This window comes from Sardina pilchardus, chromosome 14, assembly GCF_963854185.1.
Source record: "Sardina pilchardus chromosome 14, fSarPil1.1, whole genome shotgun sequence".
In the NCBI taxonomy this organism is placed as follows: Eukaryota; Metazoa; Chordata; class Actinopteri; order Clupeiformes; family Clupeidae; genus Sardina; species Sardina pilchardus.
The window spans coordinates 28,997,998-29,016,152 of record NC_085007.1 but is presented as its reverse complement, the minus strand read 5'-3'; the positions used below and the strand labels follow the sequence as shown (position 1 = coordinate 29,016,152).

Genomic DNA, 18,155 nt, shown 5'->3' with positions numbered 1-18,155 from the left:
AACGACCGAAAGACAAAACATGTCAGCTTCCGTAGGAGCTCCAGAGGTGCTCGTATGTTCTGGACGACGTTCTCTTCACTTCATTTGCATATTCAGTGTCTTGTCCGTCACCGTAGCCGTCCTGTCTGTAGACGTAGGACATCATCTGTCTACGTTGTTCAGTGGTGTCTCAATGTCACTGTTTGTGTTCACCTCACCTCAACTGGGTGCCATGGTGCTTCAGACACTCTTAATAGACACATTTCTTTTTGGAAGTTGATCAAAAAACTAAACTCTTACTGACTCCACACAATCTGAACTAGCAACACCCATAGCGGTTGCTCAGGTACACAATCTGAACTAACTCAACTCAACTCAAAAGGGAAAACGGCACAATTCCATCACTCTCTCCACCCTCTCGTGAGCCCTTTCTGTGACGCTGACTGGTGTTTTCTGTCCCCTCCGCCCCTCCCTCGCCACCAACAGAGCAAGCACCAGAAGCACCAGGCCTTCGAGGCTGAGCTGCACGCCAACGCCGACCGTATCCGCGGCGTGATCGACACCGGCAACGCTCTCATCCAGAGAGGCGCCTGTGCTGGTAGTGAGGATGCCGTCAAGGTAAGTTAAAGAACGAGTGTGTTCATTGTTTTGTGGTAAAAATACAATGAATGACTGTGATCTAAACTCTGTGTTGTGTGTGTGTGTGTGTGTGTGTGTGTGTGTGTGTGTGTCCTCATCAGGCCCGTCTCAATGCCCTGGACGAGCAGTGGCAGTTCCTGGTGAACAAGTCTGCTGAGAAGAGCCAGAAGCTGAAGGAGGCCAACAAGCAGCAGAACTTTAACACCGGCATCAAGGACTTTGACTTCTGGCTGTCAGAGGTGCACATGACTACCACCATTGAATAACCCAATATATTACAGATCTGCTTTTAAACAGAGAATATACTGTGGTGATTAGGCCTGAGATGCTGTCTTATAGTGTTGCGGTTGCAGTGTTTTTAATAACAGTTTTCTCCTCTTAGGTCGAGGCTCTTCTGGCCTCAGAGGATTACGGCAAAGACCTGGCCTCTGTCAACAACCTGCTGAAGAAGCACCAGCTGCTGGAGGCTGACATTTCTGCTCATGAGGTAACCAGATTTCCTTCAACCACTTTCTGATTGGTGCATTGATATTATCTAAGTGTCAATATAAGCATAATCACAAAATTCCCATGGGGTGATTAAACGTTTTTTTTTTAAATTATGAGTTATCATTTATTCATAAAGTTTGCATTGGTATTACTGAAATAATAGTTGTCGTACATCATTGTAGTTCAGTGTGAGCACTGAAGAGGTTTTGTTCTCCATCTAGATTAAGAATTCAGAAGTGCATTGATTCTCCAGTGTCCTTGAGCATGTATGTGCATGAAGTGTGCTGACTGTGCACTCTGCCTGTGTGTCCTCAGGACCGTCTGAAGGATCTGAATGGCCAGGCCGACAGCCTGATGGGCAGCAACGCCTTCGACACCACACAGGTCAAGGACAAGCGCGACGCCGTCAACGGCCGCTTTGGCAAGATCAAGAGCATGGCTGCAGGGCGCCGCGCCAAGCTCAACGAGTCGCACCGCCTGCACCAGTTCTTTAGGGACCTGGACGATGAGGAGTCATGGATCAAGTAAGGATTCCCCCTGGTGTCCTGGCTGTGGTACTGCAATTGAAAACCACATCGAAGTGTTAGTGCTGATTTTCTGCTAGTGAACTCCACTGACGTCTTTGTTTTCCGCTTGCCACTTTCAGAGAAAAGAAATTGTTAGTAAGTTCGGAGGACTACGGACGTGATTTGACAGGAGTGCAGAATCTGAGGAAGAAACACAAGAGGCTGGAGGCTGAGCTTGGTGCCCACGAGCCTGCCATTCAGGTGAGCGCCCAGGGCTTTCCATTACTCTACTAGCCTTTAGTGTGTCTTCTGTACCACCCGTTGGGAGGGACCGTGCTAAAGTGCTGGTCTTATTGTTGAACAGTCTGTGCTGGACACTGGCAAGAAGCTGTCAGATGACAACACTATTGGCCAGGAGGAGATCCAGCAGAGGCTGGCCCAGTTTGTGGAGCACTGGAAGGAGCTGAAGGACTTGGCTGCTGCCCGGTAAGACCCCATGCTGACCGCAGGGCTTAGAGTTCTTAAAGGCTCTGTGTCCATTTCTGATTTGACAATAAATAATTATATAATATAACAACTTTCTGATGACATCATGCACATAAATCGTCCCTGCCTTAATCATTCTAGCATTAGACATCTGCCTCTTTGCATAGCAAAGAAGTGTATTTTTTTCATCTTCAGATGTGTGTTACCCCATGCTAATGTTGACGCTAACGTTGTCCTGTTTTGCGTGTGCAGTGGGCAGAGACTGGAGGAGTCGCTGGAGTACCAGCAGTTTGTTGCGAATGTGGAAGAAGAGGAAGCGTGGATTAATGAGAAGCTGAACCTGGTTGGAAGTGAAGACTATGGTGATACCCTGGCTGCTGTGCAGGTAAGTGGAGATCACCATGATATCCATGCACTCTGAAATCATCTGGACGGCTGTGTCCATTCCTATATGAAGCTGTAGGAGATGGGTGGTCATGTGTCTTGTCTGTCTCTCCACAGGGCTTGTTGAAGAAGCATGAAGCGTTTGAGACTGACTTTACTGTGCATAGAGATAGAGTGAATGACGTATGTGCCAATGGAGACGAACTCATCAAGAAGGTATGTTCATAGTGTGTGAAGTCACCTTATCCAAATACATCTGCCCACGAGCCACTGCTACAACATCTGGGGCCTTTATCTGCCTGTTTTATGTGGGTGTATTCTGTGGCTGTTGTGAGGTCAGGGACTTGAGAATGTTCTTTTTCCTCTCCTGCAGAACAACCATCATGTGGATAACATCACGGCTAAGATGAAGGCCCTGAAGGGGAAGGTGGCCGAGCTGGAGAGAGCTGCCGCCCAGAGGAAGGCCAAGCTGGACGAGAACTCCGCCTTCCTGCAGTTCAACTGGAAGGCCGACGTGGTGGAGTCCTGGATCGGTGAGTGGGACCGCAGGAGAATAGTGAGGTGTGAAGTATCAATGATGTTGGAGCAGAAAACTCCATTTACTGGATATCTTACAAGGATATAAGATAATGGATTTAACACTCCTCACCCATCAGGCTTAATTGAGAAGACGGAGTATTGTTTGATTAGGATTAGCGCAAAGCAAAGGAAATATCTGGGTGGTGTTGTTCTGACATGCCTGTGTCTGTGTGTTCAGGTGAGAAGGAGAACAGCCTGAAGACTGATGATTATGGTCGTGACCTGTCCTCAGTGCAGACCCTGCTCACCAAGCAGGTAACATACTGTACATAGCATACACTTATGATAATTACATGCATACAGCACATGCATACAGTGCATACATAACATTCTACACCATACCAGACATGTAATACAGTGCAATACTGTACTCCAACCCACAATCAGTTTTGAATAACAATGTAATATGTGAACTTTGAGGATAATTTGTCCCAACATTGACGCATGAAAAGGCAGAGTTTACTTGCATGTCTGCAAAGCCCCAAAAACCACTTCTGACCCATTCCTCTATCTGTCTGCTCTCCTCCATCGTCCTGCGCTGGGCTGCCTCTGCAGGAGACCTTTGATGCCGGCCTGCAGGCCTTCCAGCAGGAGGGCATCGCCAACATCACCGCCCTCAAAGACCAGCTGCTGGCTGCCCAACACGTACAGTCCCGTGCCATCGAGGCCCGCCACGCCACGCTCATGAAGCGCTGGAACCAGCTGCTGTCCAACTCGGAGTCCCGCAAGAAGAAGCTTCTGGAAGCGCAGGAGCACTTCAGAAAGGTCACAGAACAACAGAAGCCATATTCAAATAGTCTTGAGTAGATATTTGGATAGAACTGATATAATTTTGACTGTGTGTGTGTCTGGATTTATTGTCTAAGAATATATTAGCAATACGGTAGCCCTAAGATTTCATTTAATCTGGGAATCTCACCCCTCAACGATATCACTGTCTTGTCCACATCCAGGTTGAGGACCTGTTCTTGACCTTTGCCAAGAAGGCGTCGGCGTTCAACTCGTGGTTTGAGAACGCGGAGGAGGACCTGACGGACCCCGTGCGCTGCAACTCTCTGGAGGAGATCCGGGCGCTGCGCGACGCCCACGACGCCTTCCGCGCCTCCCTCAGCTCGGCCGAGGCCGACTTCAACCAGCTGGCCGAGCTGGACCGACAGATCAAGAGCTACCAGGTGGTGTCCAACCCCTACACCTGGTTCACCATGGAGGCCTTGGACGAGACCTGGAGGAACCTGCAGAAGATCATCAAGGTAATGGACGCTCAGTAGAGTCTGGTGTAGCTGTTGATGTTTGGAATTAGAGATTTGTTGGCAACAAGTAAAGGACAATGGCATAATCTTGAACTTCTACCAGTGACGAAATATGACCTGCAGTATCTTGTGGACTTTTGTTTCCATGTTTAGCATCGACAGATTCACATTCTGATGCAGGCTAACGTTGATGTTTATCTTAAAGCTTTTGGTGCGTCAGCACTTCTGAGTGGTTACCTGTGAATGTTTGGGAATGATATTTCTCACAACTTCTCCTCCCCGTCTCGCCCTCCCTCCCTCCCTCCCCCCGCAGGAGCGAGAGCTGGAGTTGCAGAAGGAGCAGAGGCGCCAGGAGGAGAACGATAAGCTGCGGCAGGAGTTTGCCCAGCACGCCAACGCCTTCCACCAGTGGCTACAGGAGACCAGGTGTGGGAATAAGCGGCTCCTCCCAGCGCAGCTTTTTTGTTTTGCATGTGTGTGTGTGTTCTGTACCATAGTGTGTGTGTGTGTGTGTGACCTTTACATCAGGCCCTTCTTCAGAAAGGACTTGCATGCCACTCATGGAATGTCAGGAGCACAGTGTGTTGATGGGCTGTATCTTGGGATCTTATTCTAGCTAGAAATGTAGCGCATGTTCTGGTCCACACTTGTGATGCATGTATTGGTACTGTGGGGCTTTGATGTCCTGAGCACTGGTAGATCTCTTACATTTCTGCATAGTGGCTTTTGTCCTCAGTCATCCATGTGTAAAGTCTATGTGTAAAGTCAGTGCATGTGTTGGCCATGTTGTCTTAAGTGTCTATTTGGGGTGCTTTAAGTGTATGTGTCACTGCTCCACTTAAGTCATGTGAGTTAAGCTTCATGCAAACACACATCCTGTGCACACTGTGTGTGTGTGTGTGTCTGTGTGTGTCTCTCATCATGTACCTCCCAGTGAGGTAGGGCAGTGGCAGAGATGTCACTGCTCGGTGTTTTAACCAATGTGTTTTCTCTTTTTCTCCCCCTCTCCCTCTCTCTCTATCTATCTCTCTCTCTCTTCCCTTTCCCCCCCATCCACCCCTCCTGCTCTCTCTCTCTCTCTCTCGCGCTGCTTCCTTGATGCTTGGGATCACTTTGCTTATCAGGACATACCTTCTGGATGGGTTAATATCACATTTATTCCTCTCCATTTGCTGTGTTGTCCGTCTTGTGTTTGTGTCCTGTATGATTGGTGAAAATGTGTGTGTGAGTGCGTGTGTGTGTGTGTGTGTGTACATGGTGTGAATGAGGAAGTGTTTTTGGTGCATGAACAGCCATGTCAGCCGAGGCCAGGTGCGGCCTAAAGAAAGGTACCTGGAGAGAGTGGACCTTTGCCTGAGGCAGGTTTGTCCATTGTGTTCCATTGGCAGTGACTAGAACGGTAGGTGCAGGAGAGTAGCACACAAGCCCAGCCAGGTAGAGCTGTTACTGCAGGTTCCAACCTCATATGTGAACGTACATCTCTCATTTGTACTCTGTTTCTCTTTATTTTAGTGTTTCTCTTTATTTTAATGTTACTTGATTCTTCAACGTACTTTTTTTTCAGTTTTCTATTTACTCCCTCTGTTCTATATATTCTTCTTTTTTTAATACACTCTTCATCCCTTCCTCCCCTCCCTCCTCCCTTCTCTGAATAGCATAGCCTATCGACGGGTTATCCGTGTCTATCAGTACGAGGTTGATGATGATCTCTCTGGAAGGTTTTACTCTCCCTTTTTTTCTTGGATTCGTCCTCCTTACCCCACCTCACCCGTTTGGGTTGTGTCTTCATGCACGCGAGTCTAAACCCACCATTTGGGCTCTGGCGTGTGCAGTTTCCTTTTACTAACCTTCACTGCAATGTGGCTATGTGAAACCTGAGATGAGGCTCTTGATTTCAAGCTGCTTAATCCAAAAAAAAAAAAAAAGCCTGGCTACATTGAGCACTTTTCAACCGAGTGTACAGTTCACGATTTTTTTTTTTTCTCATTGTAATTTTCATGCACCAGTTTCAGGGATGGAAACTGCAAAAATGTGGGAACTGTTCATACACACAAATCTGAATTTGGACCACCATTTGTTTGTTTTGTTTGTTTTTGTCTTGTTTCTCCCACATTGTTTGGTAAGAATGGGTTCTCAAGTTCACCATTACCAAAACCAAATCCATTCAACTTCATTTTGTCTCACTATCCACATAATGACACCTATGGAAATGAATAATTAACAAAGTGAAACAAAACCCAGCAGTTTCTAGCCCTGTGAGTAGAGGCCCTAACCTCGCATGGTAAGGTATACCATGATTATGAAATGGCTTCTTTGGCATGGGCTGAGTGGCAGCTTCTAGGTGCATTCTGGGATATATAGTTTTATCATGTCAGGTCCCATTCAAAAAACAAAACTTTGGTAACTTGGGTTGAGTGGGAAAAACTGCAAAGATGTGATCATATTAGTAGAAGATATAATATGCATACAATAATATAGATTCAAGTTTATTATATTTATTTCCCTTTAAAAGAAATGCTTTATATTGGCTGTTCACAGGATGCATTATCTCACTGCGGAAGGCTTTAGTAGAATCTGTTGAGGTTGATCTGCAAGATGATGTAATTGTAGTGTGTCCATGAGTGTTTGAGTGAAATGAGTAGGAGTGTGATGGATGTGGCATGCTGTCTGAAGGCTCTAGTGTGTGTGTGTGTGTGTGTGTGGGTTTGTACCTTTGCCATCCCTCATCGTGCTCTGTATGAACAGGTCCTGCATGGTGGAAGAATCCGGAACACTGGAGTCACAGCTGGAGGCCACAAAGGTAAGTAAGAGCCCTTGATCATTCACACAGCTTTGCTCTGGATTGGCCAGTTGCACAGGTTGTTTTCTGACTTCGGCGGTAAACACTTATTATCAGTCAAGTAGAATCAGTGTTCACAAGACCTTAATAACCATTCATGTAACCTGAGATTGTTACTCTTATGCCAAAGCTAGGTTTTCCATTCAATTTTAAGTTAGGGTTCAGTTGGTTGGTTTTGTGAAGTGTAATATGTTACCGATTACATTTGGAGTGACGTCTTGCTGATAGGATCATCTAGATAACACATTATCTAGTGATGTGTAAATTTTTGCTGTATTGTACAGATAATGTGTGGACATGAAAGGTTTTTTTTTTTGGGGGGGGGGGGGAGGGGGGCGGTTAAATTAAAGCATGCTGTTGATTGTTCATGGGTGTGTGTGTGGAGTTTAACCCTGTGTGTCCCTGCACCCCTGCAGCGTAAGCACCAGGAGATCCGTGCCATGCGCAGCCAGCTGAAGAAGATCGAGGACCTGGGGGCGGCCATGGAGGAGGCGCTCATCCTGGACAACAAGTACACGGAACACAGCACGGTGGGGCTCGCGCAGCAGTGGGACCAACTGGACCAGCTGGGCATGAGGATGCAGCACAACCTGGAACAGCAGATCCAGGCCAGGTCAGCACCCGGAGGACTCAGACACACACACACACACACACACACACACACACACACACACACACACACACACACACACACACACACACACACACACACACTCCTATACAAATAATGCAAATAAGGTGCAGTAGTAGCACACAGTTCAGCAGCCAAAGAGTGATTCACTCTGTGTGGAGATGTGGCTAACCCTTGTTTGCTCTTCTCTCCTCCAGAAACACAACCGGTGTAACAGAAGAAGCTCTGAAGGAGTTCAGTATGATGTTCAAGTGAGTCACCGGTCGTAAAACTTGTTGATGTGGTTTCATGCACATGGGAGTGGTTTTATTTGAGAAACGAGGCACTGTTACTGAGTGTTTTTGTTTCAACCCCTCAGGCACTTCGACAAGGAGAAGTCCGGCCGTCTGAACCACCAGGAGTTCAAGTCGTGCTTACGTTCCCTCGGTTACGACCTTCCCATGGTGGAAGAAGGAGAACCGGATCCCGAGTTTGAATCCATCTTGGACACCGTGGATCCCAACAGGTGGGCATTCCACACACCTCATAACTGACTAGACTGTCGTTCAGAGTTTCAAGGGTTTCAAGGGTTTCAAATGACGTGAATGTGTGTAGTAATCTGTTGAAGGTTTAATACGGGCGTGTTATCTGTGTGTTTGCAGGGATGGCAACGTGTCCTTGCAGGAGTACATGGCCTTCATGATCAGTCGCGAGACAGAGAACGTCAAGTCCAGCGAAGAGATCGAAAGCGCCTTCCGTGCTCTCAGCGCGGAGAACAAACCTTTCGTCACCAAGGAAGAACTCTACCAGGTAACCACTACAACCCTCACGCTTCTCAATATTTGCCGGACATGTGGTTGTTTTGCTCCTGAAACTAAAACGGTTGCTCTTCTCTCAACCTTGCAGAACCTGACCAAGGAACAGGCAGATTACTGCATTTCCCACATGAAGCCTTACCTGGACAGCAAGGGCCGAGAACTGCCGTCCGCCTTCGACTTCGTGGAATTCACTCGCTCGCTTTTCGTCAATTGATCTCCCCGCCCCCCCTGCCTGCCAGTGACCAATCGGGATGTGTTTATCGCACCACGCGCACCAATCAATACAAAGCTGAACTGCATGATTCCAACACTAGAGTTCTCTATAGCACTCAGTATCTGTATCTAGCTTATCTTAAACTATTTATCTCTCACACTCTTTGTGCTTCACTGACAACAATAGTGTAGTGGATCTGTCTGCATTTTCCTTGTGGTTGTTTTTAGCTGTTAAAGTGCTTTGCTTGATTTTAACAAACTATAGAGAGATGGTATGCTGTAACATCACCTGTGAGACTGCAGTGTGCATTAATAAACGCTACTGGTTAGAACTGGTAAAGTTGTACAGAGTGCCTTTATTTCCTTGTAAAAAAACAGATTCCAGACATTTGTTGCTTTTTAAATACAGACATTGACAAATTTTTTTTTGGTCACAAAAGCCAACAAGTCTAGCCAGTAGATGAAGTGTTGCTACTGCTTGCTCACCCCAGGGCAAAAAGATCAAGCCAGCATTCCCGATGAGGAGTTAACAATAGTGTTTGGGTAAACTAGGCTGAATCCTTTTACACCTATAATAGTTTAGGGGTGGGCAAAGGGCAGGTGAGTGTTAAATGCGTAGAATTGCTGACCAGATAAGAACAAACTAGGACACCTCAGTGTCCACCTTCCTGAGAAGCAGTAGGCAGAAGCCCTTAGTGTTCTTGATGGATGTAATTAACAGAACTGGTCCTCGGCACTCCCCAGCTCAGTCTGCCACCTCATTGGCTAGCTGCTCCAGCTGGGCTGTCTCTCTGGGCCCCTGCTCGGTCAGGTTGGCACTGAGCTGCCAGATGTTGATGGTGCCATCTCCATTTCCTGCTGCTAGAAGGTGGGTCTGCCGTGGGTTGAACTCTAGACAGTACACGGGTTTGCCACCAGTCTCCTGGTCAATGGTGGTAACAGCCCTCAGTGACCGTCGACCCAGGTCAAAAATCTGTACCAAACCTGTCAACCAAAGGATACGTTCTACATTACTGAGAAAGGAAAATTATTACAAGGGCAATCCTTGTCCCAGTTTGACCCCTTTGTATCCAACTGTATTAGAAATGTTGGTGTATGTTTCTCTGAGGAAATTGCCTGCCTCCTTCCATAGATGATCTGTGATCGCTGGACTGAGACAATTGCATTAGGTTTAGTTTGAAGCCATTTACTGAGCATCAATCAAATTTAACAGCAAATTGGTCCTCATTAAGGCTTATTAGATGGAATTCAGATGGATGGAAATGAGACTGCAGCTAAAATGGAGCTGGAGATATTTAAATTAGCAGGGATTCAGCTGACAAAAAATACACAGTGGAGAGCATCTTTCCTGTATGGCTTTTCACATCTCAAATTACAATAAGTAGTTATTCAATCCACCTGCAGGAATGGTTACGTCGGAGTCCCACATATGTGTTTCCTCTGCATTATTCGTCATTATCTGTTGGCTTGCAGAGAATCTACCAAATTTCAAATGCAGACTGTGGGTTTCCCCACATCTCATCCTAACGAGGCCGGCGAAACATCGCCCGGGCACACGCATTCAGTGCTGCATTGGCGCTGCGCACTAGAGCTGAATCACACGCCGCCATACAATGCCTCCCACCTTGTCCTGTGGCTGCTGCGAAGACCAGTGGGCGTGTTGGAGACCAGCGCACCGCAAACACGTATGATGAGTCACACACCCGCAGAGCCAGCAGGGGCTCAGGCTGGAGCAGGCTGTGGAGGTGGGCCAAGCCATCTGTCCCCCCGCTCACAAACAGGTTCCTAACGCCCAGGCAGAGAGAGAGAGAGAGACACGAGCTCAGTCACCATTTACTCATGAGATGAATTTACTTCCTATATTTACATATCAGTTACTCATAGACCACCTCAAAATACTGGTGGCTCAGAATAACTAAGGATATATAAAAAGAACAATGAACTTTAATGTCTCATTGTTTACACTTTAACACAGCAGCAGAATACATGCGGCGTGGTATCAGGAGAGATTGTGTCTATAAGCCCCTCATATAGAATGGGGGAAAGTGTACATTTAACCCAAACACATGAAACAATTATGACATATGTTATGACATACAAGAACATTACAGCTGATGGAGGTAGTCACCTGTGGAATGGCGAGCAGTGCAGGGAGTGAACAGGGCCACTGCTGGGTGAGAAACAGAACTGGGCAGGAGCCCGCAGTGTCACACTCTCGCCATCAGGGAGTGCTGCAGACACTGTCTGACTGGAGAAGGCGCATTTGAGAACCAGACCCCCTTCTGAGCCCACCAGGAAGGTGTCCAGGTCCCAAGCAGAGAGGGCGAGGGCTGTGACCCCTATGCTACTGCCACCCCTTGCCTGCAATGTGAAATGTTGTAGTAACATCCATGACCAAGTGGGAGATTAGCATTATGGACAAAACTTATTTAAATTATTAAAATTATAACCAGTCATCATATCGAGACGTCACAGACAAGCACAACGCAGCTTTGTGTGCTGGTTATAACCCCTACCTTGCTCAGTGTATTGATCATGGGCACCTGCTGCCGAACCAGGGCGTATCCAGAGGCCAGCAGCAGCCTGCCCTCCGCTCCGTCCACCCTCCACTGCAGGACTCGGCCTCCTGAGCCTGCGCTCAGCACATCCAGCTCCCCTCTGCGGGAGCCAGGAACCCAGTGCACCTGCACAAGCCCAAAGCACCCATATCTTAAGAAATGGCCCATTAATAAGCACAGAATGAGTTGCATGTAACTGTGAATGTATTGTTGACATGGCTGGAGGCCCTGGGTTATCAGCCATCATCATGGTTACAGGACCAAGTGTAGCCAAATCACAAGCAGTGTTGTATGTCCTCTGCAGATGCTGCAGATGCCTGTGAAGAGCCATACCTGATACACTGGCTCCCTGTGAGTATCTGCGGACATGCCAGTCTGTGCCAGGATGGGGTCTTGTGTGCGGCTTGTGTCCCACACCACAACCTCTCCACTGTAGAGCCCACCTGCAGAGACACGAAGGGGTATGAAGGTGGTAGGTGAAGGCTTACCTAATATGCTTGTATTCCACAGATAAGGACAAGGGTCCTTACCTGCTATCAGAGAAGGACGCTGGGGATGGAAGGACAAGCACATGATGGCACTGGCCACATCTATGGTCAAGTCAGGCCTCTTGGGGTTTAAGCCTCTTCGATCCAAGTTCCAGGTGCACACAAAGCATCTTTCTGTGTTCCAGTCGCCATCATCCACTCTGAAATAATATAAATAGCGGTGAGATCTAAGGTATCAAAACAAGCAAAATGCCATGGCGATAGGGAGTGAGTTATCTAATACATTACCGGCCAAAGGCACAAGCAATGACCGAGCCAGTGCAACTCCAAGACAAACTGGTGACTTGGAGCCCTCTTGACAGGGCGTCTGGGTGTTGAAGTCGATGAATACAGGCTACCTAATAACACAATGATAAGACAAGTGTAAGGTACGCAAACAAGCACGTCTAATTTGTCTGACATTCTGGGAATGTCCAGAACACTGTCCTCACCGTTTCCTTGTGATCAACCCAATTTACTTCAAACCCATCGAAAGCATGGCTCTTGGAATTCTTTATCAGTTCTTTGATGACCATTTCCTCGATTCCACCCAAGAATTCCTTTAATCCAGGGTGGTCACAGTTCGTCTCGTGGTATTCAGGAAAGCAGTTCTGCGCATCGGTCTGTGTGCCACTATCCATAACATGTAGCGCTTGAACCTCAGCCTCCGCGGTGTGCAGTGGTAATGTTTGACAACTCCTCTGCAATAGATTGATTGGAATACATCAGTAAACTAACTCGAAGTCTTCAGACTGTTCGGAGCATCTCTTGAATTAGCTACATGGATAGCTCTGTTAGCTAATCACGCTAATCAAGGGCTTCACTTTACCGTTACTTACCGACTCCTGCACCGACTGGAGTGATCTTCTCCATGATGATTCGGTGCCAACCGAATCCAAACTTTCGTCCGTAAACATTATACCTAATTTTACCTTAACATATGAGTTAGCTTCCTGACTGCCTAACTAACCGACTCAATGCCAACCATACACTCCCTGCATCCAGTTATGACAGAAACTTATCCCCAGGCTGAGCAAAATTGTGCTAACTTTAGCTCACATTGCTATCTGGGAATGACCATAAACCAAATGTTACATCTGGCTTCAGTGAGCTCATAATGATTCCCCATCTTTAGCTGTGCAAAACTGACAAAATCCTAACACAATTAACTTAAATCTCTTCCACTGGAACTAGAGGATATGTGTTGGCGTCTTTGGCTCATAGGTTTGGCTGCTCGGCTGCTCTTGACCAAAACTTCCGCGTTATCATTCCCTAGGAAACCAATGGACCAATGGGAGGTCTTTATGTCACCTTGGGGTCCTTTGGCAGCCAGGTCGAATACATTTCCAGCAACATTGTAGCCTACCGGTTAATAGTGTGGTCAGATACGTCGACCACAAAAAAAGCAGGGGGGTGGGGTTCGGTGTGGCTGTACGACTCAATCGTTAGCTGGCTAGTGAATGTCAGTGGAAACAACCTAACAAATATGGAAGGATGACTGCCCGTAGTGTTTAGATTGAGCTAAAGATTGCATCATTCTAAAAATCTAATTAAATTTAAATTATGCTAGAAGTTGCAGTATAGCAGTCAGTTTCCAATCGGACACTCACACAATCAGACACATAAAATCAACCAAACTGAACATTTGCGTAGGCTACTATAATGAGTGTAGATATCCACAACGCCACAACTGTTTCAAGAGCAGTATCGGCACACTGAACATTCTGCAGGCCACTGTTGTAAAGGTGGAGAAAAACACCACAGGTAAGAGACCTTTTCATATTCTACAGGCTCTTTATTTTCTCTCACTTAAATAATAATCCTTTAATCAGCCAAGCTCGAAATTACAAGAGGAACTTTTTTTGTGTTTTGTTTTTATTAAAAATGTAAATTTCAAACCTCATGGGTGTCTGTAAAACATTACAATGAAACTTCAATCAACATAAACCCAAATGTTGATGTGTCAAATGCCCACTTGCCCCACCCAACCCTTGTTAACTGTCCACAATGACTGTTGTACCCTGATATTGACCCCAAAAAATTTACAAGAGGTGACAACAAGCTGGTGCTTCCCATTTGTCCAAAACACATAGGAAAAACAGTGTCAACTCATGGGGCTTACCTCTGCACTGAAGAGAAAAAAAAACGAAAATAAAAAAGGGAAACAAAATGTGGCTACTTTATCTATGATTAGGTCATCACTGCACCATGGCTTATCGTTATTCAACTCACAACCATTCACAGAAAAATGTACTTGTAGACTTATAGATAAACTGCTATTTTACTTCAATACTCTCTACATAAGATGACGTGCAGATGGTTAACATTTCTTATTGTCTTTGGAGATGGGTGTGGTAATTGAAAAGGATGCAAGAGGCTTCAGCAACGAGACTGCCACCAGTTTTCCAATGCAGGCATGTCCAGGGAATTAACTTATTAGACATGGTAAGGACAGGAGAGGCTTCAGTAGAATAAAAGACGGAGCACAAAATCATAAAAAACAAACAAAAAAGAGAAAACGAAACAAAACAAAAAGCTCTTTTGCTCCCAATGGTTGAAGGATGAACAGGTCAAAGGAAAAACAACAGGTATGAAGGTAATTGGAATAGGTCCCGGATACTTTTAATCATCCTCTCCGTCATCCTGTAACAAAGAGAAAGAGAAGCTGTTAGACACCAGCCTTTAATACAGCTAATGACATAAGGAAAATACTGCAGCGTTGTCCTTTTGATTTTTGCTCAACCAATAGCTGGTTGACCCAATGACCCATTTCTACAGAGCCCCAAAAAACAAACCTCTCCATCTTCTCCATCATCCTCTTCCTCATCTTCCTCTCCCTCATCTTCATCTCCTTCCTCATCAATGTCTTCAAGGCCCTCTTCATCTTCATCCTCATCGTCTTCTTCGCCTTCACCCTCTTCATCCTCCATGTCTGGAACCTATGAGCAGCAAAAATAACTTAAAATCTGTGGCATAAAGCAAGGGCTAACATGTCCCCTAAAAGTTTCCATCACATGCACCAGACAGAACATAACATTTCAATGAATTTATTTCCTGTTAAGTTGCATTTCTTTGTTAATTGCTACATTACTTTGTTAAAACTGCAGGTCTTACCAGGTAGTACTGTAAAGGGTTGGGCCAGATGTCATCCTTGATGACCTCACCGAGTTCGTCTGCCCCTGCGTCTGAGTGATCGGTGAACCATGTGAAGAAGCTCTCGGGCTCCTCATGTTGCCTCTTTTTACCCGCTTTATTCTGTGTTTGGCCAGTACGTTTCGTCAAATCCTATGAGAATGAAAAGTTATCAATTTCAAATTCTCAAGGATGTCAAGAGTAATGCCTTACTTCTATACAAGTGCATGGGTTTTAAAGCAGTAATTACCTTTCCAGCTTTCCATTTAATTTCAGTGGATTTTGAGGATGGATCACCGCTTTCATTCAAATGGAACTCTTTCGACAGGATTTTATTTTCAAAGTAAGAGTTTTCATCAAAGTACTGCAACGACAAGACATCAAATCAGTACATCTATGATCACCACCTGTTATTCAAGTAAATGTGTGTGTTAAACTTGAACCACTTACAAAGTCTATTCTGTAACCTGATTTGATGTCCTCAAACTCAGTGACCTCCACCCTGGTGAGGTAGTGAAGTGCCTCCTCATCTTCCTCACCGAGCAGAGCTGAGACTAAAAATCACAAATAAAAACAATAATTTTTAAAAACATTTCACAGCTCTAGTAGATACGTCTCAATATTGACAGATTAATCATTAGTCATTTTCAGTCTATTTGAACAGATATTATAGACCTATAATTTGAATTATAGCATGTTTATTGACAAAGTCCTGTGCATCCTTGAAATTAAGTCAGCATATTTTATGATACATTCCTGTGCATCCTTGAAATTAAGTCCAATTGCAGCTTCAATATCACTGTATTTCGACTCATTTCAACAATTGAGACACGCGTATTGACTCACCTTGTGGATGGTTGACGAACGTCGTGACCCAGAAGTTGGGGATTTTGGCTATGAGTTCTGACCTCTTCTGGAAGAATGGCTGGCGTAGCTTATTGTACTTCTGCTCTACTTTTAAAATTTCCTCACTTGCCTGTTCATTCAATCTGTACAAGAGGGAAAAGGTGTCAGAAAACAAGCACGGGCCAAGAAAGAAAAAAAAGTGAGTAAATGTCTAATGAAATACTATACCTGTCAATTTCATTCTGTACTTCATCGATGTGTTCGATTGCTTCCTGTTGCTCTTTTTCTATAAAAAGACAATAATGGGACATAATTGAATAACTCCGACATTTGAAGCATTGGTGAAGAACAAAACATAAACGTAACATAGAAAAAGGCAAGCAATTTGTCAGCGTGTTCTGTATAACGTTAATTTACTAACGTTGCATTATTTTGCAAAGAAGAATCTACAAAGAATATCAAGGTGATTTCGCGGAAGGACAGGAAAATCGATCTCCTGATGGTAGGTCCATACCTCATCACCATCATTTAATGGGTCAAGTCTATAATGATAGGCTACCGCATAACGTTAAAGTTATACAGATAACGCAAGGCAAGACTAAAACGGTTGATGAATCCTTCCACATCACATTGCTCATCAATTCTCACGTACAGTGGCTACGGACACACTGGTACCCTACAGGTCAACATACTAGCTAAGAGCATTCAAGAAGTCTCGACCGAAGTAGCCACTCAAGCCGTTCTGATGCTGCTTCCTGCTGCTACACAAGGCCGCGTGGTTTGAATGAGGAAGGCCGCACGCTGGAAATCCTGAATCCAGCCTAGCCTGCTAGTAACTTGACGTTCTCTAGCTAGCTTGCCCTCCTTGGTAAGGAAACTACGTAGCTACGTTCGGAGTATTTAAAGACCAATATGAAACAACCAAAGTGAAGCGCAACAAAATTACCGTCAACAAACTTGTCTGTGAATGTCATGTGGAAAGCAAAAAGAGTTCAACAAGGGGCACAAGCAGCTAACCCGCTAAGATAGGATGGCGGGGCAACACAATAAGTGGCAGCGTAACGTTAGCTAACTATGCTAGCGAGCGCAGGGCCTTGTGAGTCACACCAAAGCAAAATATACAATTACCAAAAGTATAGCTATATATTGAACGAATATTTCCTTAAAGCAAACTCGGTCTGTAGACATATCTTCCCAGAATGCGAGTATATAAGACAAATACAGCCAGGTGTTCCTTGAAGTCACATGCGTGGCACAATGAATTCTGTGCAAGGGAAACATGGCCTCCCCGAACCTGGTCTGTTGTTTCACAAACACATTCGCACTACACTGAAGCGAATGCTGCGGCACAATACCATCACTCATGAAGGACCCTCAACACTTATTTCGCTACGTACAGTGTCTGACAGTACAAAGACCAACTCATTCGCAACATTACTGACTACGGAGAGAACAAGTGAAAATGGCGGTGCTTAGGAGGCCGCCATTACTTACCGGAGGTCTCGTCCGCTCCGTCATGGTTTGAGTTCTGCTCCTTTCTACTGACTTTCGCCGCCGACGCCGACATGATTTTCGGATTCTGGCAGTGCTGAACTCCACAAAAATATATTCCGTTCAATTATAAATCTCCCCTGAGGAAGAAAAAAGTTAGTTGACTCTAGGTTGGAGAAGTGCGACTAAAAACGTGTGTCGTGCACCCCCACAGCATAGAACGAGAAGCTTAACACACCGCCGCCGCTTCCACCACCACACAGAGCTCGGTCTCACTCACGCGCTCCACTCCTCCTGCGAACGCGCTTTAGCTATGAAAATTGAATAGACAACCCCGCCTCTCGAGGGACGATTTACAAAACGCCGCTCGCTCCCGTTGTTACTTTCTGATTGGTGGTTATCAGTAAAGTGGGTGGGTTGTTCCAATAAGGAGGTGGGATCGCTGTGGAAACAACGCCCAGAGTGCGTCACACAGTCAAGTGCGTTTTTAATTTCTTACTAGGGACCACATTTATGATGAGATGGAGGTTGATACGCCACTGATATGATTAAAATCCAAAAACGTATATCATGTATAAAGTATTATGTATATAATTTCAGATAATTATTGAATAGGTCTAATTACTGCCTATGCTATTTTATAGACCTAGATGGTGGCACTTCTATTGTGGATGACCAGCTGCATCAGTAGAATGTCCCTGATGGTTATTATCCTGGATCAAATCCATCGTCACAACGACTGATCACTTAATCATCCTTAAAAAGGTTGACATGTAACATTAAACATAGTGTATTTTTGCTCAAAACAT

General features: G+C 45.4%; 3 protein-coding genes across 6 annotated transcripts in view; 1 reads left to right on the top strand and 2 right to left on the bottom strand.

Moving 5' to 3' along the window:
• sptan1 (spectrin alpha, non-erythrocytic 1) overlaps positions 1-9,132 on the top strand; it is a 35,554-nt gene extending 26,422 nt beyond the window's left edge. For 3 of the 4 annotated variants that reach the window (XM_062555197.1, XM_062555199.1, XM_062555198.1), the window contains 20 exons: positions 466-597; positions 720-857; positions 1,001-1,105; positions 1,423-1,631; positions 1,754-1,874; positions 1,978-2,099; positions 2,352-2,484; positions 2,601-2,699; positions 2,857-3,016; positions 3,241-3,317; positions 3,618-3,827; positions 4,016-4,312; positions 4,626-4,738; positions 5,437-5,454; positions 7,058-7,112; positions 7,568-7,764; positions 7,980-8,033; positions 8,141-8,287; positions 8,424-8,571; positions 8,668-9,132. In XM_062555197.1, coding sequence (XP_062411181.1) covers positions 466-597; positions 720-857; positions 1,001-1,105; positions 1,423-1,631; positions 1,754-1,874; positions 1,978-2,099; positions 2,352-2,484; positions 2,601-2,699; positions 2,857-3,016; positions 3,241-3,317; positions 3,618-3,827; positions 4,016-4,312; positions 4,626-4,738; positions 5,437-5,454; positions 7,058-7,112; positions 7,568-7,764; positions 7,980-8,033; positions 8,141-8,287; positions 8,424-8,571; positions 8,668-8,793 — 2,661 coding nt within the window. In that variant the 3' untranslated portion in view covers positions 8,794-9,132. The remainder of the gene's footprint in view (positions 1-465; positions 598-719; positions 858-1,000; positions 1,106-1,422; positions 1,632-1,753; positions 1,875-1,977; positions 2,100-2,351; positions 2,485-2,600; positions 2,700-2,856; positions 3,017-3,240; positions 3,318-3,617; positions 3,828-4,015; positions 4,313-4,625; positions 4,739-5,436; positions 5,455-7,057; positions 7,113-7,567; positions 7,765-7,979; positions 8,034-8,140; positions 8,288-8,423; positions 8,572-8,667) is intronic. The other variant, XM_062555196.1, reaches the window with a different exon arrangement.
• Positions 9,133-9,156: 24 nt separating this feature from the next.
• dync2i2 (dynein 2 intermediate chain 2) lies at positions 9,157-13,133 on the bottom strand. Its single transcript, XM_062555200.1, has 9 exons — positions 12,717-13,133; positions 12,330-12,578; positions 12,127-12,236; positions 11,881-12,038; positions 11,684-11,793; positions 11,309-11,476; positions 10,921-11,153; positions 10,417-10,577; positions 9,157-9,776 (listed from the first exon to the last, which is right to left on the bottom strand). Exons 1-9 carry the CDS (start codon positions 12,792-12,794, stop codon positions 9,538-9,540), a joined length of 1,506 nt encoding a protein of 501 aa, XP_062411184.1. The 5' UTR covers positions 12,795-13,133; the 3' UTR covers positions 9,157-9,537.
• Positions 13,134-13,655: 522 nt separating this feature from the next.
• On the bottom strand, positions 13,656-17,644 carry setb (SET nuclear proto-oncogene b). Its single transcript, XM_062555195.1, has 8 exons — positions 17,350-17,644; positions 16,084-16,141; positions 15,856-15,998; positions 15,460-15,563; positions 15,260-15,373; positions 14,992-15,162; positions 14,673-14,816; positions 13,656-14,520 (listed from the first exon to the last, which is right to left on the bottom strand). Exons 1-8 carry the CDS (start codon positions 17,420-17,422, stop codon positions 14,500-14,502), a joined length of 828 nt encoding a protein of 275 aa, XP_062411179.1. The 5' UTR covers positions 17,423-17,644; the 3' UTR covers positions 13,656-14,499.
• Positions 17,645-18,155: the final 511 nt, after the last annotated feature.